General features: G+C 42.6%; 1 protein-coding gene across 1 annotated transcript in view; it reads left to right on the top strand.

Annotated features, from left to right (window-relative positions):
* Nucleotides 1–846: 846 nt before the first annotated feature.
* The window catches only part of CTDSPL (CTD small phosphatase like), a 94,683-nt gene continuing 72,014 nt past the window's right edge, over nucleotides 847–23,515 (top strand). The window contains exon 1 of the mRNA XM_070766886.1: nucleotides 847–1,841. Within this exon, the coding sequence (XP_070622987.1) occupies nucleotides 1,772–1,841 (70 nt within the window). The 5' untranslated portion in view covers nucleotides 847–1,771. The remainder of the gene's footprint in view (nucleotides 1,842–23,515) is intronic.

Raw genomic sequence — 23,515 nt, 5'->3', positions numbered from 1 at the left:
AGTAAATGGTTGTTAAGGGAATGGGAAATGTTAATTTAGGGGTTTAAAGTGTTAAGGGAAGGCTTGTGATACTGTCCATAACCAAAAATGGTATATTTACTTCCGCATCGTTACTTCGGGGAAATTCGACTTTTGCGGGAGGTCTCAGAAAGTATCTCTATGCCAATTGCCAAATGGCTACAACAGTCGTGTGAAAAGTGATCCAGTAACTTTTTCCAGTGTTGCTTTTGACTTTGAACAGTCACTAAATGAACGGTTGTAAATTGAGGACTACTGTGTCTTCCCACAAGCTAGCTAAAGAGAAGCAGGCCCTTCTTACAACCACGACAAAGCCCCCAAATTACTGTGGGTTAAATGAGACACTTGCAAACCGAGCTTTGCCCCCTTTCACCTTCCTTGCCACCGTCATTAACCGAATCGCTCCTCTTCCAGCCTCTTTCCCCTCCTCCTTCCGCTTCCCAGCAGGACCCCGCCCCCTAAAGCTGGCCAAGCCCGTCCCTTAATCCGCCCATTCCACCGGATTGGCAGGCCGCGGCTGGGAAACCCCGCCCCCTCTGCGGAGAGCGTTGCCTGAGTGCGCGGGTGGGGGTGGATGGGTGGGTGAGGAAGGAGAAAGTCCTCCCGTTCCTTCAGAGTCCTCCTTCCAGCCTTTGGGATTGACAGCTGCGGAGGGCGAAATCCCACCCTCCTTTCGTTTGGTTGGCTTCAGCCATTGGATGGTCAAGAAAACCCTCTCTCGTATGGATTGACAGGAGAGAGAGGGGGAGGGCAGGGGGAGAGGCCCCGCCCTCTCCTTCCCTCTGGATTGACAGATGGCGGCGGAGAGGCCCCGCCCCGTTGTTTACTGGTCCGCCGGGGCCAACTGGCTGCTCTGAGGCAGCCGAGTGAGCAGGCGCCGCCGCGCGGTTTCCCGCCTCCCTGGCAATGCCTGAGGCGGCGTCGGTTGAGGTGGTGGGGTCCTTGCCGTTCCCTTCCTCCTGCTCGAGGCCGCGGGAGGAGCATCCGAGGCGCTGAGGGGCGGCTGTGGCGTAGCGGCGGCGACGGAGGAGGAGGAAACGGCCGCCCGCCCTCGGGCGCTCCTCAGCGCGGCGGGAAGAGGGGGAAGAAAAGTGCCGGCGGGGGGCGGGATGAGGTAATGGGGGGCGGCACGTGAGGGGGCCGCTTCCTCCTCCTCCTCCCGGCCATCCTGACAGTGCCATGAGCGCTCTCGGGGGTTGCCCGGGGGTCGCTCTCCTTTCCCCAAGCCCCGCCGGGATCCAGCCGTAACGCGGGCGGGGGCGGCTGTCCTGGGCCTCGGAAGGCGAAGGGAGATGCTCCGCCGGCCTGCCGTGTCAACGCGGCCGTTTTAGCTGCTCCTTCTGCCTCGGGGAAGGAGGAGGCTACTTTTTAGAAACCCTCCCCTTTTATTCCCCCCCCCCCCGACAGGAGGGCCGGTTTTGGTTTTTTTTTAATACTCCCTCTGCCTGCGCGGGCCGACCCAAGGATTGAGACCGGGGAGGGGTGTGTGTGTGTGTATGTACATGCTCGTCCGGCTACTCCACCTCCCACCCCCGCCCCCTTTTTTGGAGGGGTGGTTTGCTTTCGGCTTGATTTTTGGAGGAGTGGTTTTCCTGTCCCCCTCCCACCCTCGCCCCATTTATAAATCCGCCTCTTCTCGGTTTCCTAAAAGGAAAGCTTAAAATTAAAAAAGTGCCCACCAAAGCTGCCTCTGGGAGGGAAAATAGCCAGGTGAAAGAGGAGAAAGGGGGAAAAAAAGCAGCACTCAGTTTCCATGGACAACCCGTCCATTATCACCCAGGTGACTAACCCCAAAGAAGAAGAAATCCTGTCTCAGGATAAAGGTGAGAAGTTGGGTCTCCTCGGTGGGTCACCTTTTAAACTGCGACCAAGCCACCACCATCCTGGTCGGGCTGGGTTTTGTGTAGAAGTGGTTGGTTGGCGGTGAAACGGGACTATGGGAGGGGGGGATACTTGCCTCTCCATCCTATTTGGGGAGGGGGGGGGATAATGGTTTGCATCCTTAACACATGCATTAATTAAACACAGCTCTTGAAAAAAATTAACATGCTTTTTTCCGCCTGTGTTTGTCTCAACTCCTTTGTAGGGCTGAAGTACAACTCTGGTAAGCTGGTTTGCTCCTTCGCTTGCTTCTTGCTTGGCCAGCCCTGGCTTTAAAACCCCAGGCTCTGGCGGGGCAGACCAGACCTCCATTGAGCTTATTAGGATGTCTTTTGAAATCTTGCCATGTGTGTGTGTGTGCGTGCGCGAGTGAGGTTGCGCGTGTGGGATATTTGGGGGTTTTGGTGTGGGAGAGGCAGTTTTTAAAATGGGGATTGGGAATGGAGACATTTTGTTTAGGGTACATGCCGAATCTGTCATTGAAGAGTGGAGTGGGGCATTTGACATTCAAAAAAGACGGCAAAACAGAACGGGTCGCTACGCATGCTTTTTAAGATCTCATCCCAAAATAAATAGAAGGTGCCTTGCAGCCTCCCTCTGGTGGGAAACCTGGACGGGCTATTTTAATGTTTTTCCCCCCCTTAAACAGATGGAAGGCTTGGATTAAGACTGATGGAGCAAAACTTTAGAAATTAGGACAGTCTTAAACCTTTAAAATACGAAATGTATGGCAATTGATTCAGCTATGTAGATATATTATGAGGATAGGTGCCTAGGGAAAAATAAAGAGATGAAAAAAAATTGAGGTATATGTGCAGTTACCTAAAAAAAAAATTGAAATAATCCTGAGGCTAAATATGCTTTTTTCCCTTTATACAAGAGAAGTATTTACTGAATTTTTGAGCTGTGCTTAGTGTGCTGTATGTCTGTTCCAGTTCTGTACTTGTTTGATCCTGGATTGTACAGGTTAATAGCCAGTAATATTCTGGTGAAGGCTGGAGCATCCTGCAGGGGATTGCAATTCTACATTTTATTTTTCTGGTGTCTCTGCTCTTTAATTCTGTGATTTTTTTCCCTTTTAATTACCATATCAGCTGATAGTGTAAATAATGGAAAAAGATACTTTTCGCTGCAGGTTTAAATTTCCCTATACAGTAGTTTACCAGAATTTAATTTTTAAAAGTTGTGGTTCCTTCTCTCAGTCCTTCCATATGCAAAGATTTTTTTGAGATTCTGATATTTTAGAAATCTTGCTTGTGGTACATATGTGGAAATCTGATTAGCAATATATAAAAAAATATGTGGTGAAGAGTTATTGCATTTACTGCAATAATTATTGCAATTCCAGGTGTAACAATGGTAAAATGGTAAGTTTTCACAAACTTGAGAAATTATTGGCTATTTTCATAGTAGGATACTTTCTGAGAAATAGAAATACAAAATAGTTATCATTTTGCAGATAAAGCTTTTGCATGCCAGTGGGTCAAATTGATAATATTATTTAACCTTTTATAATCCATGACTGGAATTGTGGAAGCCAAGTCCCCTCCTCTCAAAAATGTTGTTTCTGAACAACAACAAAGTTAATTGTTCCAAATATTATTAATTACAATTCTCTCTTAATTGATGCTTGATTAGAAAATGACAGCCTTCATGATTAAAATTAGAGAGTTTGCTCCTGGTTAATAAATTGGGGTGAATGCCATGGATCACTACTGGGTTTACATTTTAAGAAAGACACCAAAAGCATCTTAGACAAAACTCAATTTTGATGAGGATTTAATTGTAAAGTTATTAAGGAATTAGAGGTCATCTTTTAGCTCCTGATAACTGGATATAATTTGCTCTCATGCTGTGGGGGGGGGGGGGAAGGAGGGGGGGAGAGTGCGTGAGAGCACTGTTCTTATGCTTAAAGTTTTGTTATTTTGTATATATCCATATATGCCCACAGGCTTATAAAACAGTTACACGTTTACAGGTTTACAAGATGGAATATTATCCTGTGGTTTGATTAAGTACAATAGTATTTGCATTGCAATAAATATGAAATATAAATAAATAACTCTAGAGACCCCTGCTATTGTCATTACATGGCTGAAGTTGGTGGGCTTGGAAGCTAAGCACCTTTGGGCTTAGATTTCAATGGGAAATCACTGGGCTATTTGCTAAACTAGGAAGTAAAAACAATTTCAAAGAAGGCAGTGCCTAACCTTTCCCATAATATGCCAATAAAACTGCCAAGAAAACTATGTGTCTGTAAGGTGATAAGGAATCAATCTCAACTCAACAGGACCCATGCCTTGGTTGGAGTCCAGAATTTGAGATATTTTGATAAACAGATATTTGCGTTCTCAAGATCCTTATTTTTTCCTCTAGTGTATTCAAATCCCATTTTACTTGTCAGAGTTTATTTTCACATGAGCATAGTCGGTTTTGAGCTGATTTGTAGTCCTTTCTAGGTACAGTAATATGCCAGCCCTTGAAAAGGGGTGTTTTTCTGGCCTGGTTTAGTAGAAAACAATAATAAAATTTAGCTATTACTCTGGAACTGGCACAATAATCTCTTGTACCCCCTCTCCTATCAAATTTGAGACAGCTGCCATCACTGCATGCTTAGCTTACCTAGGATGCTGTGGTTGGGAGGTTAGCCCTCCACTCTGGTGCTCCTTGAGAAATGCACATGTACATTAAGTTGGGAATGCCCATGTCCTTTGGTGGGCAAGATGCCAAGTGCATAGGAAATTCTTCCAGAATGTTTGCTTGTGTTGCAGTTTGGAAAAAGAACAGCTTTATTATTTTTTCAATACATCAGAGTAAGATTTACACCAATGATGGCGAACATTTTTTCCCCTAGGTGCAAAAAGCATGTGTCCGCTATCATACATGTTGAGTGGCCATGCCCATAATTCAATGCTTGAGGAGGGTGAAAATGGCCTCCCTCTCTCCCAGGAAGACCTCTGGAGGTCAAAACTGTTCGTTTCCCAACTTTTGGTGGGCCCAGTAGACTTGGTTTTTGTCTTTCCCAGGCTCCAGAGGTTTCCCTGGAGCCTGGGGAGGGTGAAAACGCTCTCTCCCACCGCCATAGAGGCTCCCCGGAAGCTGAAGACGCCCTCCCAGAGCCTCCACGCGAGCAGAAAATTAGCTGGCCGGCATGCACATGCGTGCTTGAGCCAAGCTATGGCAACGGCACACTTGCTGGCAAATATGGCTCCGCATGCCACAGATTATGAATGATTTATTTTGGTTTTTTTTAGATTGTTATATTATTTTAAATGTATGCTGCCCAGAGTCTGGAAGGAGTTGGGCGGCTTATAAATCAAATACATTAACTTTAATTAAATTCACAATCATTGACCTATACAAATCTACCTCTGTCTGATCCCAGAAAATGGGTTGGCTGAAGTAACACTGTTAAGTGTTGTCAAGAAATAAGGAACTACAGAATAAACATTGGGGACCTTATTACTTTGCTGTTTTTTAAACTTGTGTTATACAGGAAATCCTCAATTTACAACACTTCGAAGTTACATCACTGAAAAAGGTGATTTACCACCATTTTTCCCACTTACAACTATTACCCTATCCCCATTGTTATGTGGTCAAAATTCGGGTATTTGGCAACTGATTCATATTTATGATGGTTGCAGTGTCCTGGGATCATGTGATTCCCTTTTGCAACCTCCCGATAAGCAAACTCAATGGGGAAGCTGGATTCACTTAATAACAGTTGCTAATTTAACAAGTGCAGTGTTTCACTTAACAATTGTGGCAAGGAAAGTCATAAAATGTGTTAAAACTCAACAAATATTTGCTCATAACGGGTTGGTGAGGGGGCTTACTAAAACAGGAGATTTAGGAGATTTTTTTATCAGTAAACAAAGATCCGAATGTGGTTTTCCCCAACTCTAATTTGAGGACATTAGCCCAGCTTTCTCCAACCAGATGTTGTGCAAGGATGTTAGAACAAAAGGTTTGTCCTCCTGGACAGCGTGATCATAATCTGGCTCACCTGACAACAGTCACATTTATTAACAATGGCAGTTGGGACTGCAGGAATTGCCACTTTATTATCATTGCATCACTTAGTGATGGAAATTCTGATCCCAATTGCCATAGATAGTTAAGGGCTGCCTGTACTCAAGAACAGTTGTTACCTCTTCAATGAATTTTATTCTTGCCCATTTCTATATATCTGCAATAGTATTTGGCTTGTTTTGGGAGAAAGGAAATATGTTAAAGAAAGTATATTTTCTCCAGCCCTTTGCATTTTCCACCCATCTTTTTCATCTAGTAATGTCAATTTTTTAAAAGAGTGAAATGGATTAAATAGGACTGAGAAATACTTACAGCTTACACAGCAACAGGATATAATATAAGCCCAGCAGGAGATGCCTGTTGATCTCCCAACCATATTGATTATCTGTTTTCATTTCAATCTCCTAGGAAGGAGGCTAATAGTGTTTTCCCTATGCTACAGTGTAGTTAAATGACTAGGTTACACACTAATTTCCTTTTCACTAAACACTGCTCTCTCTCTCTCTCTCTCCCTCCCCTCTCTCTCTCTCTCCTTCCTCCCTCCCTGCCTTCCCGCCCACTTTCTCAGAGCCCCCCCTCGCCCACCTCATAATTTCTCCATTTAACAAACATGGTGATAATTCATTGCATACCAGCCTATAGAGTAATGATTTACAAGACATATTGTAAGACTTAATTTGCTCTTCCCAGTTACCTGCACTTTTTATTTTAGAAAATGAGCACAAATTTATTCTTTTCTATTGTCCCCCCCCCTAACATTTTTATGAATACCAATGAACTCTACCTTGCCCTTTATAGAGGGCAAAAGCCTCTGTGAGTCTTTATAGGGAAAAGCACACCTGCTGAGGTCAAGCAGTAGAGATTGTTATGAGAAGCAAAAATCGTTTGGATGCTATACAGGTGGCCCTCATCTTAACAACCGTTCTTTTAGTGGCCATCTGAAGTTATCACAGCACTGAAAAAAAGTAACCAATGACTATTTTTCACGCCTAAGGACCATTGCATCATCTCCATGGTCAAGTGATCAGAATTTGGATGCTTGGCAACTGGTTCATATTTATGATGGCTGCAGCATCCAGGCAGGTCATGTGACCCCCTTTTGGACCCTCCGACAAGTATAGTCAATGGGGGAGCGGATATACTTAAGGGCTGTGTTGCTAATTTTACAACTGCAGTCCTTTTAACAACCGTGGCAAGGAAGCTTGCAAAATGAGACAAAACTCAATTGTCTTGCTTAGCAATGGAAATTTTAGGCTCCACTGTGATGGCAAGTTGAGGACTAGCTTGCTGCAGTACAGATTCAGAGTAAATAGGAATTGGCACATGTAGTCCTCCACTTACGACCACAATTGAGCCAACTCCTTAAGTGAGACAGTTGCTAAATGAGTTTTGGCCCATCCTACTGCCTTCCTTGCCAAATTTGTTAAGCGAATCACTGCAGTTGTTAAATTAGTAACATAGATAAGTGAATCTGGCTTCCTCATTGACTTTGCTTGTCAGAACGTTGCAAAGGGGGACCACATGACCTTGGGATACTGCAACTGTGATAAGTAGGAATCAGTGGAAGGTCACTAAACAAACTTAAGTCAAAGGCTATCTCTATTTGACTAACAGGACATACTAGGGTTATAGGGTAAATTGAAACAGTTTTAAAATCCCAGAAAAAGACTATGGAAAGTCCTTTCCATATTGTTAAAGAGTGCATGAATATATTTATAACCAAGAGTTGAGCTAAGTACAGCTACTTTGGTCAAATGATTAAGGCTAAAAACCAGGAGATGATGAGTTCTAGCCCCCCTTTAAGCATGAAAGGCAACCGGGGACTTTGGGCCAATCACCAGAATATGGTGCGTTCTAGTAGTCTCAGGCACAATTGGTGGTTTTGGGTCAGTCACTCACACATAGCCCAAATCATCTCAAAGGATTGTGGGAAAAATGAGAAGGAAAGAGGATTGGGTACACATTACAAAAAATATTTAGCGTATGATGAAAACAAAGCAGAAGAGAAGTAAGCATGCACAGGATATAAATAAATAATAACTAAATACTTTTAAGAGTCTCCTTCATTCTCCATAGTGGGGAGAGCTAATCTCTAAGACCGGGGATGACACTGTTACTTCAGCCAATAAGGACTGGGTCTGACAAATTGTATATTCTTCACCCTTCTGTCTCAATTTCCCCTCTTAGACTCAATTGTCAGGCTGAATAGGACGCATATTCTAGTGCTCCCCTTCTTCTGAGATGTTTTTCCACCATCTGTCATTGACAGTTTGAACCATGAGTTTCCCGCTCAGCTGACCTACCATCGCAGTTGCTGAGTTGAGTAGGTGTGAGCTTCAGCTCTTACTGCTTGTCAAGCCAAGGAACGCTAATTTCAAGGAGTTTCTCCCTCACTTTTGGCCTCAAGGGATCTAACATCTGTCTGTCTGTCTGTCTGTCTGTCTGTCTGTCTGTCTGTCTGTCTGTCTGTCTGTCTGTCTATCTATCTATCTATCTATCTATCTATCTATGCCACCCTTCTCAATCGACTCAGGATTGTCCCGTGATCGTGGTTCCGGCTCAGTGTGAGGCATGGTGGCCTGGCATTGACAGTGCTTTCCGACAGTTCCTTTCCAGTGCTCTCTCTCTCTGGAGCCCTTGTGCTTGTGCAACTGACGGCCACAGAGCTTCCACTCCATTGCCACTCAGCTAGGGCATGACAGCCCAGACGTGAGCTTTTCTCACTGGGGCTATCTCACTTGCCCGGCCAACTCATCATAGGGGTCTTGGCCCCATGTACCAATCTTAGCCCCTCATCAGTGAAGCCTTGATGCGTTGGCTTCATCTATTGCTTCTTCTGTCCCTCCACGTTGTGGCCGTTGGGCTTTGCACCTTGATTAACAGTTGAAGGGATGAAAAAAAAATAGCAGCAGCCATTCTGAAATAGTCGTAGTGGTGGCTGATGGCCATTTTGAGGCCACACTGGAGAGGTGGCCATTTTGTGAGTGGCGGCCATTTTGAGTGTGGCACAGCACAGGTGGCGATTCCATCAAGGCCCATTTAGTGAGGCGATGGCTGTTTGCATTGCCAATATTGAGTGGGACAAAGCCCTATTATTTATTTATTTATTTATTGCATTTGTATGCCACCTCTCTCTGAGGACTATTAGTCACATCCAGGGCTGTCTGAGGCTTCAAAAGCTAGTTTCGGGCGCAAGCTACTGTCAATTCTCCTTAAGGGAGAAATGGCAGAGGATGGCAAAACCCATAAAAGCAATGTTTATTTTTACGTGAAGACCTCCCTTTGAAGGAGCTGGGGAATCCTTCCCACGAAGAGATTCCGGGGCGGAGCTTTGACGTCACCGGCAGGTTGCTAAGGATGCCAAGGTGATCACTTCCTGGATTCCTTGGAATCCAGGAAGTGATCACCTTGGCGTCCTTAGCAACCTGCCGGTGACATCAAAGCTCCGAATGCTGAACACGACCTCGAACTTTGCCCGATATTTGGAAAAATTTCGTGTTTGTGTTTGGCATACTGAACACCGCAAAATTCGGTACGGACCCAAATTGTGCGGGTTCAGTTCGCCCATCACTAATAGTAACTTCCAAGTTTCTTGGTGAATTCTGGCTACTTGTGCTGAATCTAATACTTGCCTGTTGGTGTTCTTGCTTAATGTTGGAAAATACTTTGTTCTCTGCTCCTTGAATTCTGAATGAATATTTCTGTTTCTTTTTGAGAAAATAATACCTAAAATGGACAAGCTATGTTTTAGACATCTGCTAGTAGAAGGAGTTGTTACTTCATTCAATTGCCCCACAGATACTATAACTGAATGAAATTGATTTAAAGCAACCACAGTGAGCGAACTACATATGTGAGTCTAAAAGTCTGACTCAAACATAGCTTAATCCTATTGAGAGTCTTTGTACGTGTTCAACTACACTTAAATTTTAGATATATCATCTTGTAGAGTATTTCTGTTTACCTACAGAAATACTATCACCACAGTAATCGTTAAATTATTTATTAAACGATTCTTAAATACAAAAGGATGTGCATCCGATAATGTTTCTAATAAAATATCAGTGGCTCAATAATTAAACATATTTCCAGCAGACCAAAAGAGATTTAAAGCCAAAGCCAATAGTTATATATTTTCAAAAAAAAAATAAATCTAAGTCACTCAAAGTATGTCTAGTATGAAAACAGTTTTAATTGGAGCCAATCACATGTTAATTTTGGTTGAGTTTGGGCACATACACACAGCCGCCCCGAGTCTACGGAGAGGGGCGGCATACAAATCAAATAAATAAACAAACAAACAAACATAGACAAGCAATTCTCTACCAGAGCAAATTTGTTTTATTTGATAGATTCGGTTATTTTAGTACAATTCAGCACAAGTGCAGGATCTCATAACATCATGCTTAGTTTCAAAATGAGAAATGTATGTCCAGCAGCAAAGTTCATATTACTCAGGCAATGTGAAAAATCTCAGTGTTCCTTTCTCTGCAAACTGTGTTCTGAAGGTGAGCCTTGTATAAATACAGTGGTACCTTGGTACACATCATTAATTGGTTCTGGGTGGCACGATGAATACCAAAAATGACGAGTACCGAAGAAATGTATGTATTATGTAGTGAGTCACAGGACAGTCAACAAGTTCCAACTTGTGCATTGAGCACCACACATACAGTGAGTACAGGGACAAAATTTAGTGTCAAAATGCGTTAAGTACCAAATTTGATGAGTTGAGTATCATGTCACAACTATAGGCAGGATACTACCTAAAAACAATGAGTTTTAATCTCAATCTTCAAAAGTAGGTCTTTTCCAGGACAATGATGGGAACAGACAATTCTATTTAATTAATGCCCAAGGCTTCTGTCCTGATTATTATGAAATACTCATAAATCACTGCGCTTTGTGTATGTTTATATGTGATCTTACAGTTGTGCAATAACACACAGACTGTATGCCTGCTTACTTTCGTTGTATAGAATAGTAGGGTTTTCAAACATTCAAATTTTTAGATAATATCAACAGTAGTGATAATACCAGTGAATATGGTTGGTATGTAAAGTAGTTTTGGAAGTGTTATAATTACTTAATATTTAGCATGATTGGTGATGAAGCGATAGGCTTAAAATTGTGATTGTTATCTATAACATCGACTTTAATTCAGTGGCAACACTGAGGGAGTGGTGTCCCACGATGGAATATCCTGGTCACGATTTGCGAAACTGTTGTGTGATTGCTGATTCAAAACCATAAGGTTTGTATGTTTTACCTATCAGTTTTCCACTTGCTGAAAATGTTCGAACATTGTGAAGGTTTGGCATGTTGCCACAAGATACTTTATTACATTCATAATATATTCATAACTATCTTGATAGGAAGGCTTGGAATGCAGTATATATATATATATATACTGCATTCTGGGGCCTTTGGGATAATTTTTCTTTCTTTCATCATTCATTCATGTCTTGATTCTCAGAGGCAAGTCTTTGCAGTTTTCCTGGAAAGGGTTTTTGGAAATGATTTGTTCTTGCTTCCTTCCTAGGGCTGGCCCAAGGTCACTTAGCTGACTCTGTGCCTAAGAAGGCAGGACTAGAAGTCATAATCTCCCTGTTTGTAGCCTGGCACCTTTTAACCACTCTACCAAATTGGCTCTCTGGTATGGGTGGTTCTGATATCACCAGAAGGCCAGACAAGGAATAATGGGTGGAAACTGACCAAGGAGAGATCCAACCTGGAAATAAGGGGAAACGTTCTGACAGTGTTCGGAAACTCCAGATCGTGCAGAATACAGCTGCGAGAGCAGTCATGGGCTTACCTAGGTATGCCCATGTTATTCCAACACTCCGCAGTCTGCATTGGTTGCCGATCAATTTCCGGTCACAATTCAAAGTGTTGGTTATGACCTTTAAAGCCCTTCATGGCACTGGACAAGAATATCTCCGAGACCGCCTGCTGCCGCACGAATCCCAGTGACCGATTAGGTCCCACAGAATCGGCCTTCTCCGGGTCCCGTCAACTAAACAATGTCGGTTGGCGGGCCCCAGGGGAAGAGCCTTCTCTGTGGCGGCCCCGACCCTCTGGAACCAGCTCCCCCCGGAGATTACAACTCTCCTTGCCTTTCGTAAGCTCCTTAAGACCCACCTTTGTCGTCAGGCATGGGGGAATTGAGACATCTCCCCCGGGCATATACAATTTATGAATGGTATGTCTGTCTGTATGTTTGTTTAGAAAATGGGGTTTTTAAAATATTTTTAAACTGTAATTTAGATTTGTTGTAAACTGTTTTCACTTGTTGTGAGCCGCCCCGAGTCTGCGGAGAGGGGCGGCATACAAATCTAAATAATAAATAAACAAACAAACAAACAAACAAACAAATAAATAAATAAATAAATAAATAAATAAAATCAGCCAGTGGAACAGCTTATCTGGGGAGATTGTGAGACCTCCAATCCTTGAGACTTTCAAAAGGAGATTGAATGGCCATTTGTCTGAAATGGTGTAGGGCAGGGGAAGGCAAAGTTGGCTCTTCTATGACATGCGGACTTTAACTCCCAGAATTCCCAAGCTAGCATGATTGGCTCATGAATTCTGGGAGCTGAAGTCCACAAGTCATAGAAGAGCCAAGTTTGCCTACCCCTGCTAAAGTGGTGGGTGGGGCTAGATGACCTACAAGGTCCCTTCCAACTCTAGCAATCTAATCTATGTGACACCGTTTTGCCTTTAATAGGACATTGACAATTCAATCAGAGATTGAACAAGATTTCCACTTGCAACTGAATTAATGCCTTCCCAGTTTATTGATATTGTAACGTGAGAAAATATTCCAAGTTGTAGAACTAGCTCTGCAACATTTGGGGAGGGGTTTTGACTTGGAGCAGGGAGAAAGCGTTTATAAGCAGAAAATTCACAAGGGTCTTGTAGTTTCTCCACTTTGATCATGGAGAGAGGCTGGTTTGATACTTGTGGGCAGAAGACTAAATTTTAACTAGATTGGCACTCAGACATGAATATAACAGCTTCTCTCACAACCAGCCTTACCCCCAAAGTTTCAATGGCATGTATGATTTATCCCAGAATTGCAGCTGCACAATATTCCTCCATCATCTCCACAAAGGATAAAGCACACAAAACCTTCAAAATTGTTTCCATTTGTGCAATTATTCCAGACTACAGCCCATGATAAACCATAAATACAGTGGATACTATCTTGTATTCATTAATGTGAGGCTGCAGAACAAAGTGTTGTGAACAAATACCTGCAAAGCAGCACACTGGAAAGGGGGAAAAGGCTCTTTCAATAGATTGAAAAATCTCTACACAACTTTAGGCTGTTTTGTTGTTTCATTTTTCCAGATACCATCAGATTCTTTTACGTGCAATTTACATCATGGGTGCTACCTTTTCAAAGGATTCATTTTTCCTTAGTTGACCAGAAGGTGACCTACAATTCTTTGTATCTATCATTCTGACTCTAATTGTTTTCTTTTAACCTAAAAGCCATGAAAGGAATGCTTATTAACAGAATCTGCCCGGTTAACACTGATCTTTTCTTTATATCTTTCCTTGAGGAAATGATGGTACAACGATCCTCAGAAGTTCATAAACCCTTTTGAATGTTCATAAATGTGGCTTAAAGTGTGATTTGCCCTAAAACTAAATAAAGAGAACCCAATTAAATAAATGAAACATCCCTCAGTTAAAAAGGTTCTGTAAGGAACAGCTAAAATTATTGTTGTTGTGGGAAAAAATAGGAGCAAGGTGTGTTGGATATGTCACCACCCTGAGATAATAAAGGTGGGATATGTATTCATGCATGTATTTGTGTATATAAATAAATCTTCCAAGTTTATATGCAGGACTGATTAACAGTTATCAAAAACTGTTAATTGTAACTGTGATTTAACAGAATAATAAATCTGGAGAGGCCTTGGAGGTCTTCTAGTCTGACCCCCTGCTCAAGCAGGACATCCTACATCATTTCAGACAAGTGGCTGACCAGTCTCTCAAAAACTTCCAATGTTGGAGCATTCAAACTTTCTGTAGGCAAGTGATTAATTATTCTCCCTGCCATGAAATTTCTTCTTGATTTCAGGTTGCTTCTCTCATTGATTACTTTCCATCCATTGCTTTTTGTCCTCCCTTCAAGTGCTTTGGAGACCCCCTCTTCTTTGTGGCAGACCCTTAGATACTGGAAGACGGCTAATATGTCAACCCTAGTCCTTCTTTTAATTAAAGCAAATGTTTACTTTAAAAGCAACCATTTTGAATATGTTTTAGCCTCCAGTCCCCAGTAGCACTGTTGCTCTTCTCCGCACTCTTTCTAGAGTCCCAACATCTTTTTTATATTGAGGACCAAAGCCATATATAATATTCCAAGTCTGGTCTTTCTAGGGCATTATAAAGTGGTATTAACACTTCAAATGATCTTGATACTATATTTCTGTTAATGCATCCTGGGACTGTCCAAGGGGAACAGTTACCCACACAAATATGTAGCTTTATTTATTTGCTTGCTTGCTTGCTTGCTTGCTTGCTTGCTTGCTTGCTTGCTTGCTTGCTTATTTACTTACTTATTTATTTATTAGATTTGTATACTGCCCCTCTCCGCAGACTCGGGGCGGCTAACAACAATAGTGAAACAACGTATAACAAATCTAATATTTAAAATAATTTTAAAAACCCTAATTTAAAAAAACCAAACATACACACAAACATACCATGCATACAAATCCAATAAATAAATAAATAATTAAATGAATGAATAAATAAATAAATAAATAAATAGTATAGGCCTAGGGGGAAAGAAGCTTAGAAAGGTGAGGAGGGTGGGGGCAATTCTGATCTCTGGGGGGAGTTGGTTCCAGAGGGTCAGGGCCGCCACAGAGAAGGCTCTTCCCCTGGGTCCCGCCAAATGACATTGTTTAGTCAACGGGACCCGGAGAAGGCCAACTCTGTGGGACCTAACCGGTCGCTGGGATTCGTGCGGCAGAAGGCGGTCCCGGAGATATTCTGGTCCAATGCCATGAAGGGCTTTATAGGTCATAACCAACACTTTGAATTGTGACCGGAAACTGATCAGCAACCAATGCAGACTGCGGAGTGTTGGTGTAACATGGGCATACTTAGGGAAGCCCATGATTGCTCTCGCAGCTGCATTCTGCACGATCTGAAGTTTCCGAACACTTTTCAGAGGTAGCGCCATGTAGAGTGTGTTACAGTAGTCGAGCCTCGAGGTGATGAGGGCATGAGTGATTGTGAGCAGTGACTCCCGGTCCAAATAGGGCCGCAAATGGTGCACCGGGCGAACCTGGGCAAACACCCCCCTCACCACAGCTGAAAGATGTTTCTCTAATGTGAGCTTTAGAATATTTTCCTCAATAAATAAAAGATCACAATGTTTTTTTTACTCATTTATTTCATTGTTGTCTCTATTTTTAGGAATTGTGTAGAAAATAATATATTTAGGTCATATTCATACAGAAATATTGAACCTTCAAAGGAGTCACAAGATTGTAAGCACCACTATAGTTTGCTGATGGCTTAACTGTTTAAAAATGTTTTTCACTAGTTGCTTGTGAATAATATTGTATTCCATAACCTGCTTGGCTGACCAAACTGCCTCTGTAGAAAATTGTGGGGTTGAATTGAGACCTCATAAAGATAAATGATTGCCACAATGCTTGCTCAGGGCTGTTGCTGGAATTAACACCTGGAAATAATTGTACTCTGTTCACAACACATAGGATATCTTATAGCAAAGGTTAAAATTGGGTTATAAATGGAAATAATAATAATAATTTATTAGATTTGTACGCCGCTCCTCTCCGCAGACTCGGGGCGGCTCACAACAATAATAAAACTGTACAATGAACAAATCTAATATTTAAAAGAAAATATCTAAAAACCCATTATTTTAAAAACATACAACACAAGCATACCATACATAAAACTCTATAAGCCTGGGGGAGATGTCTTAATTCCCCCATGCCTTGTGATATATGCGGGTCTTAAGCAATTTATGAAAGACAAGGAGGGTGGGGGCAGTTCTGATCTCTGGGGGGAGTTGATTCCAGAGGGCCGGGGCTGCCACAGAGAAGGCTCTTCCCCTGGGACCCGCCAGACAACATTGTTTAGTCGATAGGACCTGGACAAGGCCAACTCTATGGGACCTTATCGGCCGCTGGGATTTGTGCAGCAGAAGATGGTCTCAGGGGTATTCTGGTCCGATGCCATGTAGGGCTTTATAGGACATTACCAACAATTTGAATTGTGACCGGAAACTGATCAGCAGCCAGTGCAGGCCACGAAGTTTTGGAGAGACGTGGGTGAACCTAGGTAACCCCACAATAGCTCTCGCGGCCACATTTTGCACGATCCGAACACTTTTCAGAGGTAGCCCCATGTACAGAGTGTTACAGTAGTCGAACCTCAAGGTGAAGAGAGCATGCGCGACTGTGAGCAATGACTCCCTGTCCAAATAGGGCTACAACTGGTGCACCAGCTGAACCTGTGTGAACGCGCTCCTAACCACAGCCAAAAGATGATGTTACAATGTTAGCTGTGGATTGAGGAGGACGCCCAAGTTGTGGACCCTCTCCAAGGGAGGCAATAATCCCCCCCCCAGGGTAATGGAAGGACAGATGGAATTGTCCTTGGGAAGCAAAACCCACAGCCACTCCATCTTGTCGGGGTTGAGTTTGAGCTTGTTGACACCCATACAGACCCCAACAGCCTCCAGGCACCGACACATCACTTCCATTGCTTCGCTGACTGGACATGGGGTGGAGATGTATAACTGGGTATCATCAGCATACTGATGATACCTCACCCCATGCCCTTGGATGATCTCACCCAGCGGTTTCATGTAGATATTAAATAGCAGGGGGGAGAGGACCGACCCCTGAGGCACCCCACAAGGGAGAGACCTAGAGGTCGACCTCTGACCCCCCACTAACACCGACTGCCACCGAGCGGAGAGGTAGGAGGAGAACCACTGAAGAACAGTGCCTCCCACTCCCAACCCCTCCAGCCGGTGCAGAAGGATACCATGGTCGATGGTATCGAAAGCCGCTGAGAGGTCAAGAAGCACCAGGACAGATGACAAGCCCCTGTCCCTGGCCCACCAGAGATCATCCATCAGTGCGACCAAAGCATTTTCCATGCTGTAGCCGGGCCTGAATCCTGACTGGAGGCCCTAGATAATCGGCTTCTTCCAAGGACCGCTGGAGTTGGAGCATCACCACCTTCTCGACAACCTTCCTCATAAAGGACAGGTTGGAGACTGGAAGGTAGTTATTAAGCACGGCTGGGTCAAGGGAAGGCTTCTTGAGGAGGGGGCGCACAAGTGCCTCCTTGTACGGAGCCAGGAAGGACCCCCTCCCCAAAGAAGCGTTGACAATCTCCTGGACCCAGCTCCGTGTCACCTCCTGGCTGGCCGAAACCAACCAAGAGGGACACAAATCCAGTAAGCAGGTGGCGGAACTCACAGCTCCAATGGCCTTGCCCACTTCATCAGGTGTCACCAAGTCAAACTCCTCCCAGACAGGTGGACAAGGACGGGCCCCAGTCACCTCGACTGACTCATTGTCAGCCAACACTGCTATCCAATCGGAGTCAAGGTCTGCCCAGATCCGAGCGACTTTATCAGCGAAAAACGAGTTAAATTCCAGGGGAAGTTTAACTCGCAGGGGAAAACAAATGTGGTAATATCAAATACAAATAACAAAGTTGGAAGGGACCTTGGAGGTCTTCTGGCCCAACCCCCTGCTTAGACAGGAAAATCCTACACCATTTCAGACAAATGTTTATCCAACATCTTCTTAAAAACTTCCAGTGTTGGAGCATTCACAATTTCTGGAGGCAATCCATTCCACTGATTAATTATTCTAACTGTCAGGAATTTTCTCCTTAGTTCTAAGTTGCTTCTCTCCTTGATTAGTTTCCACCCATTGCTTCTTGTCCTGCCCTCAGATGCTTTGGAGAATAGCTTGACTTCCTCTTCTTTATGGCAAACCCTAAGATATTGGAACACTGCTATCATGTCTTCCCTAGTCTTTCTTTTCATTTCAAGTATCACTTGAAAGTATGAATTCTAGTTCACACACGAGCTGCAGAATGTATTTTTTTTAAACAATATTATATAGCAATTAACTAAAACAGTTTTATTTTACTGAAAGAGTAGTAGATCCTTGGAACAAACTTCCAGCAGATGTAGTTGGTAAATCCACAGTAACTGAATTTAAACATGCCTGGGATAAACATAGATCCATCCTAAGATAAAAAATAGTATAAGGGCAGACTAGATGGACCATGAGGTCTTTTTCTGCCGTCAGTCTTCTATGTTTCTATGTTTCTACTCTGAGCTTATTGTTGGGATAGTAGAAGTGAATGCACCATCAAGGAAGCAGTATACTAGTTTTGTGAGCCCTTTGCAGGGAAAAACAAATTAGATATTTAAAATATTTAGATGACTCTGTTTTGAAAATATTCCTGTTGTTTTCAAGTCGCATGCTTAAATTGTAATCTGATGTGTCACGATTTGATTTCAGTCAGATATCTTTAGTAACCAGCATGTTTTTCTTTGGTGTAGTATCATTGAGCAATAGGTTTTGGTATTTCAAATCTATATCTACTTACGCTGACTTGTCCAGGAAAGTTGATTTCCTCCATGTAAGTATGATTTGATACGAATGTTTTTTGGAATTGGCTTCTTTTCGAAATGTTCACTGGATTTCTATCCTCTATTGTGTTGTGGTTAGCTCTGGCCCAGCTCCTGCCCCAAGGACTGTGGATGTGGGGGAGACATCCACATGCTGCAGGCTTGTTTTGCCCCCCCCCGTCGAATCTGCTGATGAAGGCTCCTCTGACCAAGAAGACATGAGTGACAGGGAGGAGGACAGTGGGGCAGACAGCTCAGAAGGAGATCAATTATGTAGCTCCTCCTTCGATTCGGAACAAGAGTTAATGATACAGCCACGCATGCAGAGAGCGATGCATAGGCAGCAACAACTGAGAGATTATTATCAAAGAAAATGAGGCCACCTGTGGTTGGGTGGGGCTGTGGTAATTAGTGAGGCTGCTATAAAGAGCCGCCTGTGGGTTTGGCCATTGTGGAGGATTATCTTATCATTGTGTTTCGTGACTGCTTTACTGACTTTGACCTTTTGTGTGCTGATTTTTCCCTGCTTTGAAACTAAACCACGGCAAAGTGTGTTTCACTTTGTGAAAGAAGGACTGTGAATTGCCTCACAGCTGCAAGCTAAGTATCACAGAATTAATAAGGGACTTGTACAAATTACCAGTTTGTTTGGAGATGAGTGCTCTTTGCTATACCAAAAGAGGGCTTGGTTTAAGTGAATTTCCATTATAAAGAACATTGTTTTGAATTTTCAAACGTGTGTGTGTCTGAAATTGTATCTGTGCATTCTTGGGAGGATTCTACCAGAGAGCTCGACAGAACATATTGGTACATGATTTGGCAGTGGGATGCACTGCAGAGGACATCTACTATAATTTGGCTTGTTTGTGGGAGTAAGCCAAATTATATTAAGTATCTACAAGAAAACCCGGAAATGGGATGAATAAATATGCAGGCCTGATTTGTACTAGCAGAGAAACTTTAAAATCCTCGACTGTCTGCTGTTTAGAACTTTCTAAAATATGTGGCTTTTTAAAGAAAAAAAATCTTTCTAAAATATATGGTGTTTTTTTTATAAAAAAGGGTGATAATGGATAATAACTCAGCTGATATGGCCTACAGGTGGAGCTCTTGCCTCACAACCAGGAGGTTATGAGTTCGATCCTAGCTAGAGGCAGATATAGGATCTCCTGCTTCGGCAAAGGGTTAGATTAGATGACCTGCAAGGTCCCTTTCCAACTCATGTGTTAACTTAAATAATGGGAGAAAATCCTTAGTTTACCACATGCAGATCTTTTCCTATGGCCAATCTGACAATGCTTGTTAAATTTTAAATTACTTTTAATATTAGATTTGTTTATATTGTCTTTTTACTGTTGTTAGCCGCCCCGAGTCTGCGGAGGGGGGCGGCATACAAATCTAATAATAAATAAATAAATAAGTATTGTGAATATTAATGATTTTGACCCCATGCATTTTTCTTAAGATATTGATAGAGATGGCTATAGATGCTAAGTTAGATTTTTAGTAATGGTGCTTAAATAAACACATCCTAGATCTGAATGAATGAAATACTGTATTCTCATTGAATACTTTGTTCTGTGCAAAGTTGTATGTGCACAACAGCATGTGAAATTGATTGTCAGTCAGTGTTGCTTCCTAAGTGGACGGTTTGATTTCACAGAAGTTTGGTTTACTTGGAATTATATTGTGTTGTTTAAGTGTTCCCGTTATTTATTTATTTATTTTTTAGCAGTGTGTATCTGTTCCATCCAGGCAAGGTAATCATCATAATGCAAAATATTGCAGTTGCTGAAATACTAGGGGTTAATTTTTAGATAGAGGGGAGATTCATACAAAACCGGATGATTCAGGGGGAAATCTAATTGATGGAAATAACTGAAATAGCTGAACTGACCTTTTAGGTCCATTTAGGGAAGTGGCATGGCTATAAATTGGGGAAGAAAAATTCTGTTAAACAAATAATAATCACAAAAAGCAACATTTAACTTGAGAGCCCATGTAATACCGAAATTCAAAGCTCAAGGAAGGCTCTTGATTCAGGATCAAGGCTATATCAACTATGGCAACTTTATGGCTAAATAACAAAAACTAAAATTCTCTTGCTAAATATTATTTAGCGGTGGTGGAACGTAACAAAGGGGATGGTTTTTCCCCTCTTTCTCTTGGCTTTGCATGAACAGTGTGGAAAGTAGATGAATGTGAGAGCAAACTAGTTGTTATTCATTATAATTAGATCTGCTTTATGGTCTGGTTAAAATAATTCCAAGTCTTTTAATATAGACGTATGGAATATATTGTAAGCCGCCCTGAATCTTCAGAGAAGGGCGGCCTAGAAATCGAAATAGTTATAGTTTATTAGATTTGTATGCCGCCCCTCTCCGAAAACTCGGGATGGCTCACAGCATACCGTAGCAGTAATACAATACATTACAAATCTAATAATAAAAAGTTAAATCCATTTAAAAAAACATTAATAACATAATAAAACCCCTAGGTTTAGGTTTACAGTATTGGATTTATATGCCGCCCCTCTCCGCACACTCGGGGCGGCTCACAACAATAATAAAAAACAGTACAGTACATAATACCAAATCCAATGCCCACCCATCTAGTTACAATTTAAATTAATAATCTCATAAAAACAGTATATATAAAAAACAGGCACACAGTCAATCAATCAACAAAACAACATGGGCAAGGGGGAGGTGTTTTAGTTCCCCCATGCCTGACGGCAAAGGTGGGTCTTAAGGAGTTTACGAAAGGCAGGGAGGGTGGGGGCAATCCTAATCTCAGGGGGGAGCTGGTTCCAGAGGGTCGGGGCCCCCACAGAGAAGGCTCTTCCCCTGGGTCCCGCCAGACAACAAGGTTTAGTCGACGGGACCCGGAGAAGGCCAACTCTGTGGGACCTAACCGGTCGCTGGGATTCGTGCGGCAGGAGGCGGTCCCGAAGATAGGTCATATCTTCGGGACCGCCCGAAGATATGGTCCCGAAGATAGGGCTTTATAGGTCATAACCAACACTTTGAATTGTGACTGGAAACTGATCGGCAGCCAATGCAGACTGCGGAGTATTGGAGTGATATGGGCATAACTATGCAGTCACACACATTCAACCTAATCTATCATGCAGTAAGGCCAAAAATATAATAAAAAGGGGGGAAAGATGGTAATTATCCCCACGCCTGGCGACAAAAGTGGGTCTTCAGCATTTTATGGAAGGCGAGGAGGATGGGGGCTATTCGAATCTCTGGAGGGAGTTGATTCCAGAGGGCTGGGGCCGCCACAGAGAAGGCTCTTCCCCTGGGTCCCGCCAGCCGACATTGTTTTTCAGGAACAACCTCCTGTGCCTGAAGGGAAAAGTTTTCGCTTAGTGTGTGCTACCTCCTCTAACATATGACAGCAAAACATGGGCATTACCCTCACAACCAATACAAAATCTATGAGTGGCAGAAAGAGAGATACTGTACATCACAAGACAGGACAGAAAGTCCCGCACATGGACTAGAGAACAAATTTAAATACATGCTGCCATTAAGAGAGTAAAAGAAATAATAATAATAATAATAATAATAATAATAATAATAATAATAATAATTTATTAGATTTGTATGCCGCCCCTCTTCGAGGACTCAGAGTGGTTCACAACAACATAAACAGTGTACAAATCCAATTTTAAAATACAATTTAAAACCCTTATAATAAAATAATCACACAACCAATCAAACCATACACCAGCCTTGACATGAGCATACTGGGGCCACTAAAAGTTGGGAAACAGGCCATTTTCAGCCTCTGATGGGGTTGCCCATGCTCTTTCGGCACCCAAGGGAAAAAAAGGTTCGCCATCACTGGAATAGAAATTGGTTCACATGTCGCACCTTAGCCATGAAAGCCAGGTGGGCCGGTCCCTCTCTGTCAACTCAATATTTCACGGTTGATATGAGGAAAATAAAAGGAGGGAGATGTTTTGGATATATTTGCTGCCTTGAATTGTGTGTAAAAATAAGGAGATGGACACACACACAAATAACAGATGTATTTGTTCTAAATCAAAGTACTCAAACTTGGCAACTTTAAGACTTGTGGACTTCAACTCGCAGAATTCTCCAGCCAGCATATTTGGCTGGAGAATAGTAAAAGTTGTTGTTCACAAGTCAAAGTTGCCAAGTTTAGGAACCCCTGTGAAGGAGGTGGAGTTAACGGTGGCAAGAACTGGGTATGTCTAGTTTAATGAAAAGAAGGACCAGGGGAGACATGATAGCAGTGTTCCAATATCTCAGGGGTTGCCACAAAGAAGAGGGAGTCAACCTATTCTCCAAAGCACCTGATGATAGAACAAAGAAGCAATGGGTGGAAACTAAACAAGGAGAGAAGTAACTTAGACCTAAGGAGAAAGTTCCTGACAGTTAAAACAATTAATCAGTGGAACAGCTTACCTCCAGAAATTGTGAATGCTCCAAAGGTTTTTAAGAAGATGTTGGACAAGTAGTGTAGGGTTTCCTGCCTAAGCAGGGGGTTCATTTATTTATTTTATTTATCTATTTATTCATTTGTCCAATACACAAATACATAGGAAGAAAAAAAAGACGTAATATACATAAGGGTAAAAGTGAACTTAGAGGAGAAAATATATGAAAGGAAGAGAATATATATGATAGATGAAAGAAAGGAAAGATAATTGGACGGGACGAAAGGCACACCAGTGCACTTATGTATGCCCCCTACTGGCCTCTTAGGAACCCGGAGAGATCAATCGTGGAGAGTATAAGGGAGAAATGTTGGGGGTTAGGGGTTGACACAATTAAGTCCGGTAATGAGTTCCACGCTTCGATAACTCGATTGTTGAAATCATATTTTTTACAGTCAAGTTTGGAGCGGTTCATATTAAGTCTGAATCTGTTGCGTGCTCTTGTGTTGTTG

The sequence above is a fragment of the Erythrolamprus reginae genome, chromosome Z (genome assembly GCF_031021105.1).
Source record: "Erythrolamprus reginae isolate rEryReg1 chromosome Z, rEryReg1.hap1, whole genome shotgun sequence".
Lineage (NCBI taxonomy): Eukaryota > Metazoa > Chordata > Lepidosauria > Squamata > Dipsadidae > Erythrolamprus > Erythrolamprus reginae.
This window is presented reverse-complemented; position numbering and strand designations above follow the sequence as displayed.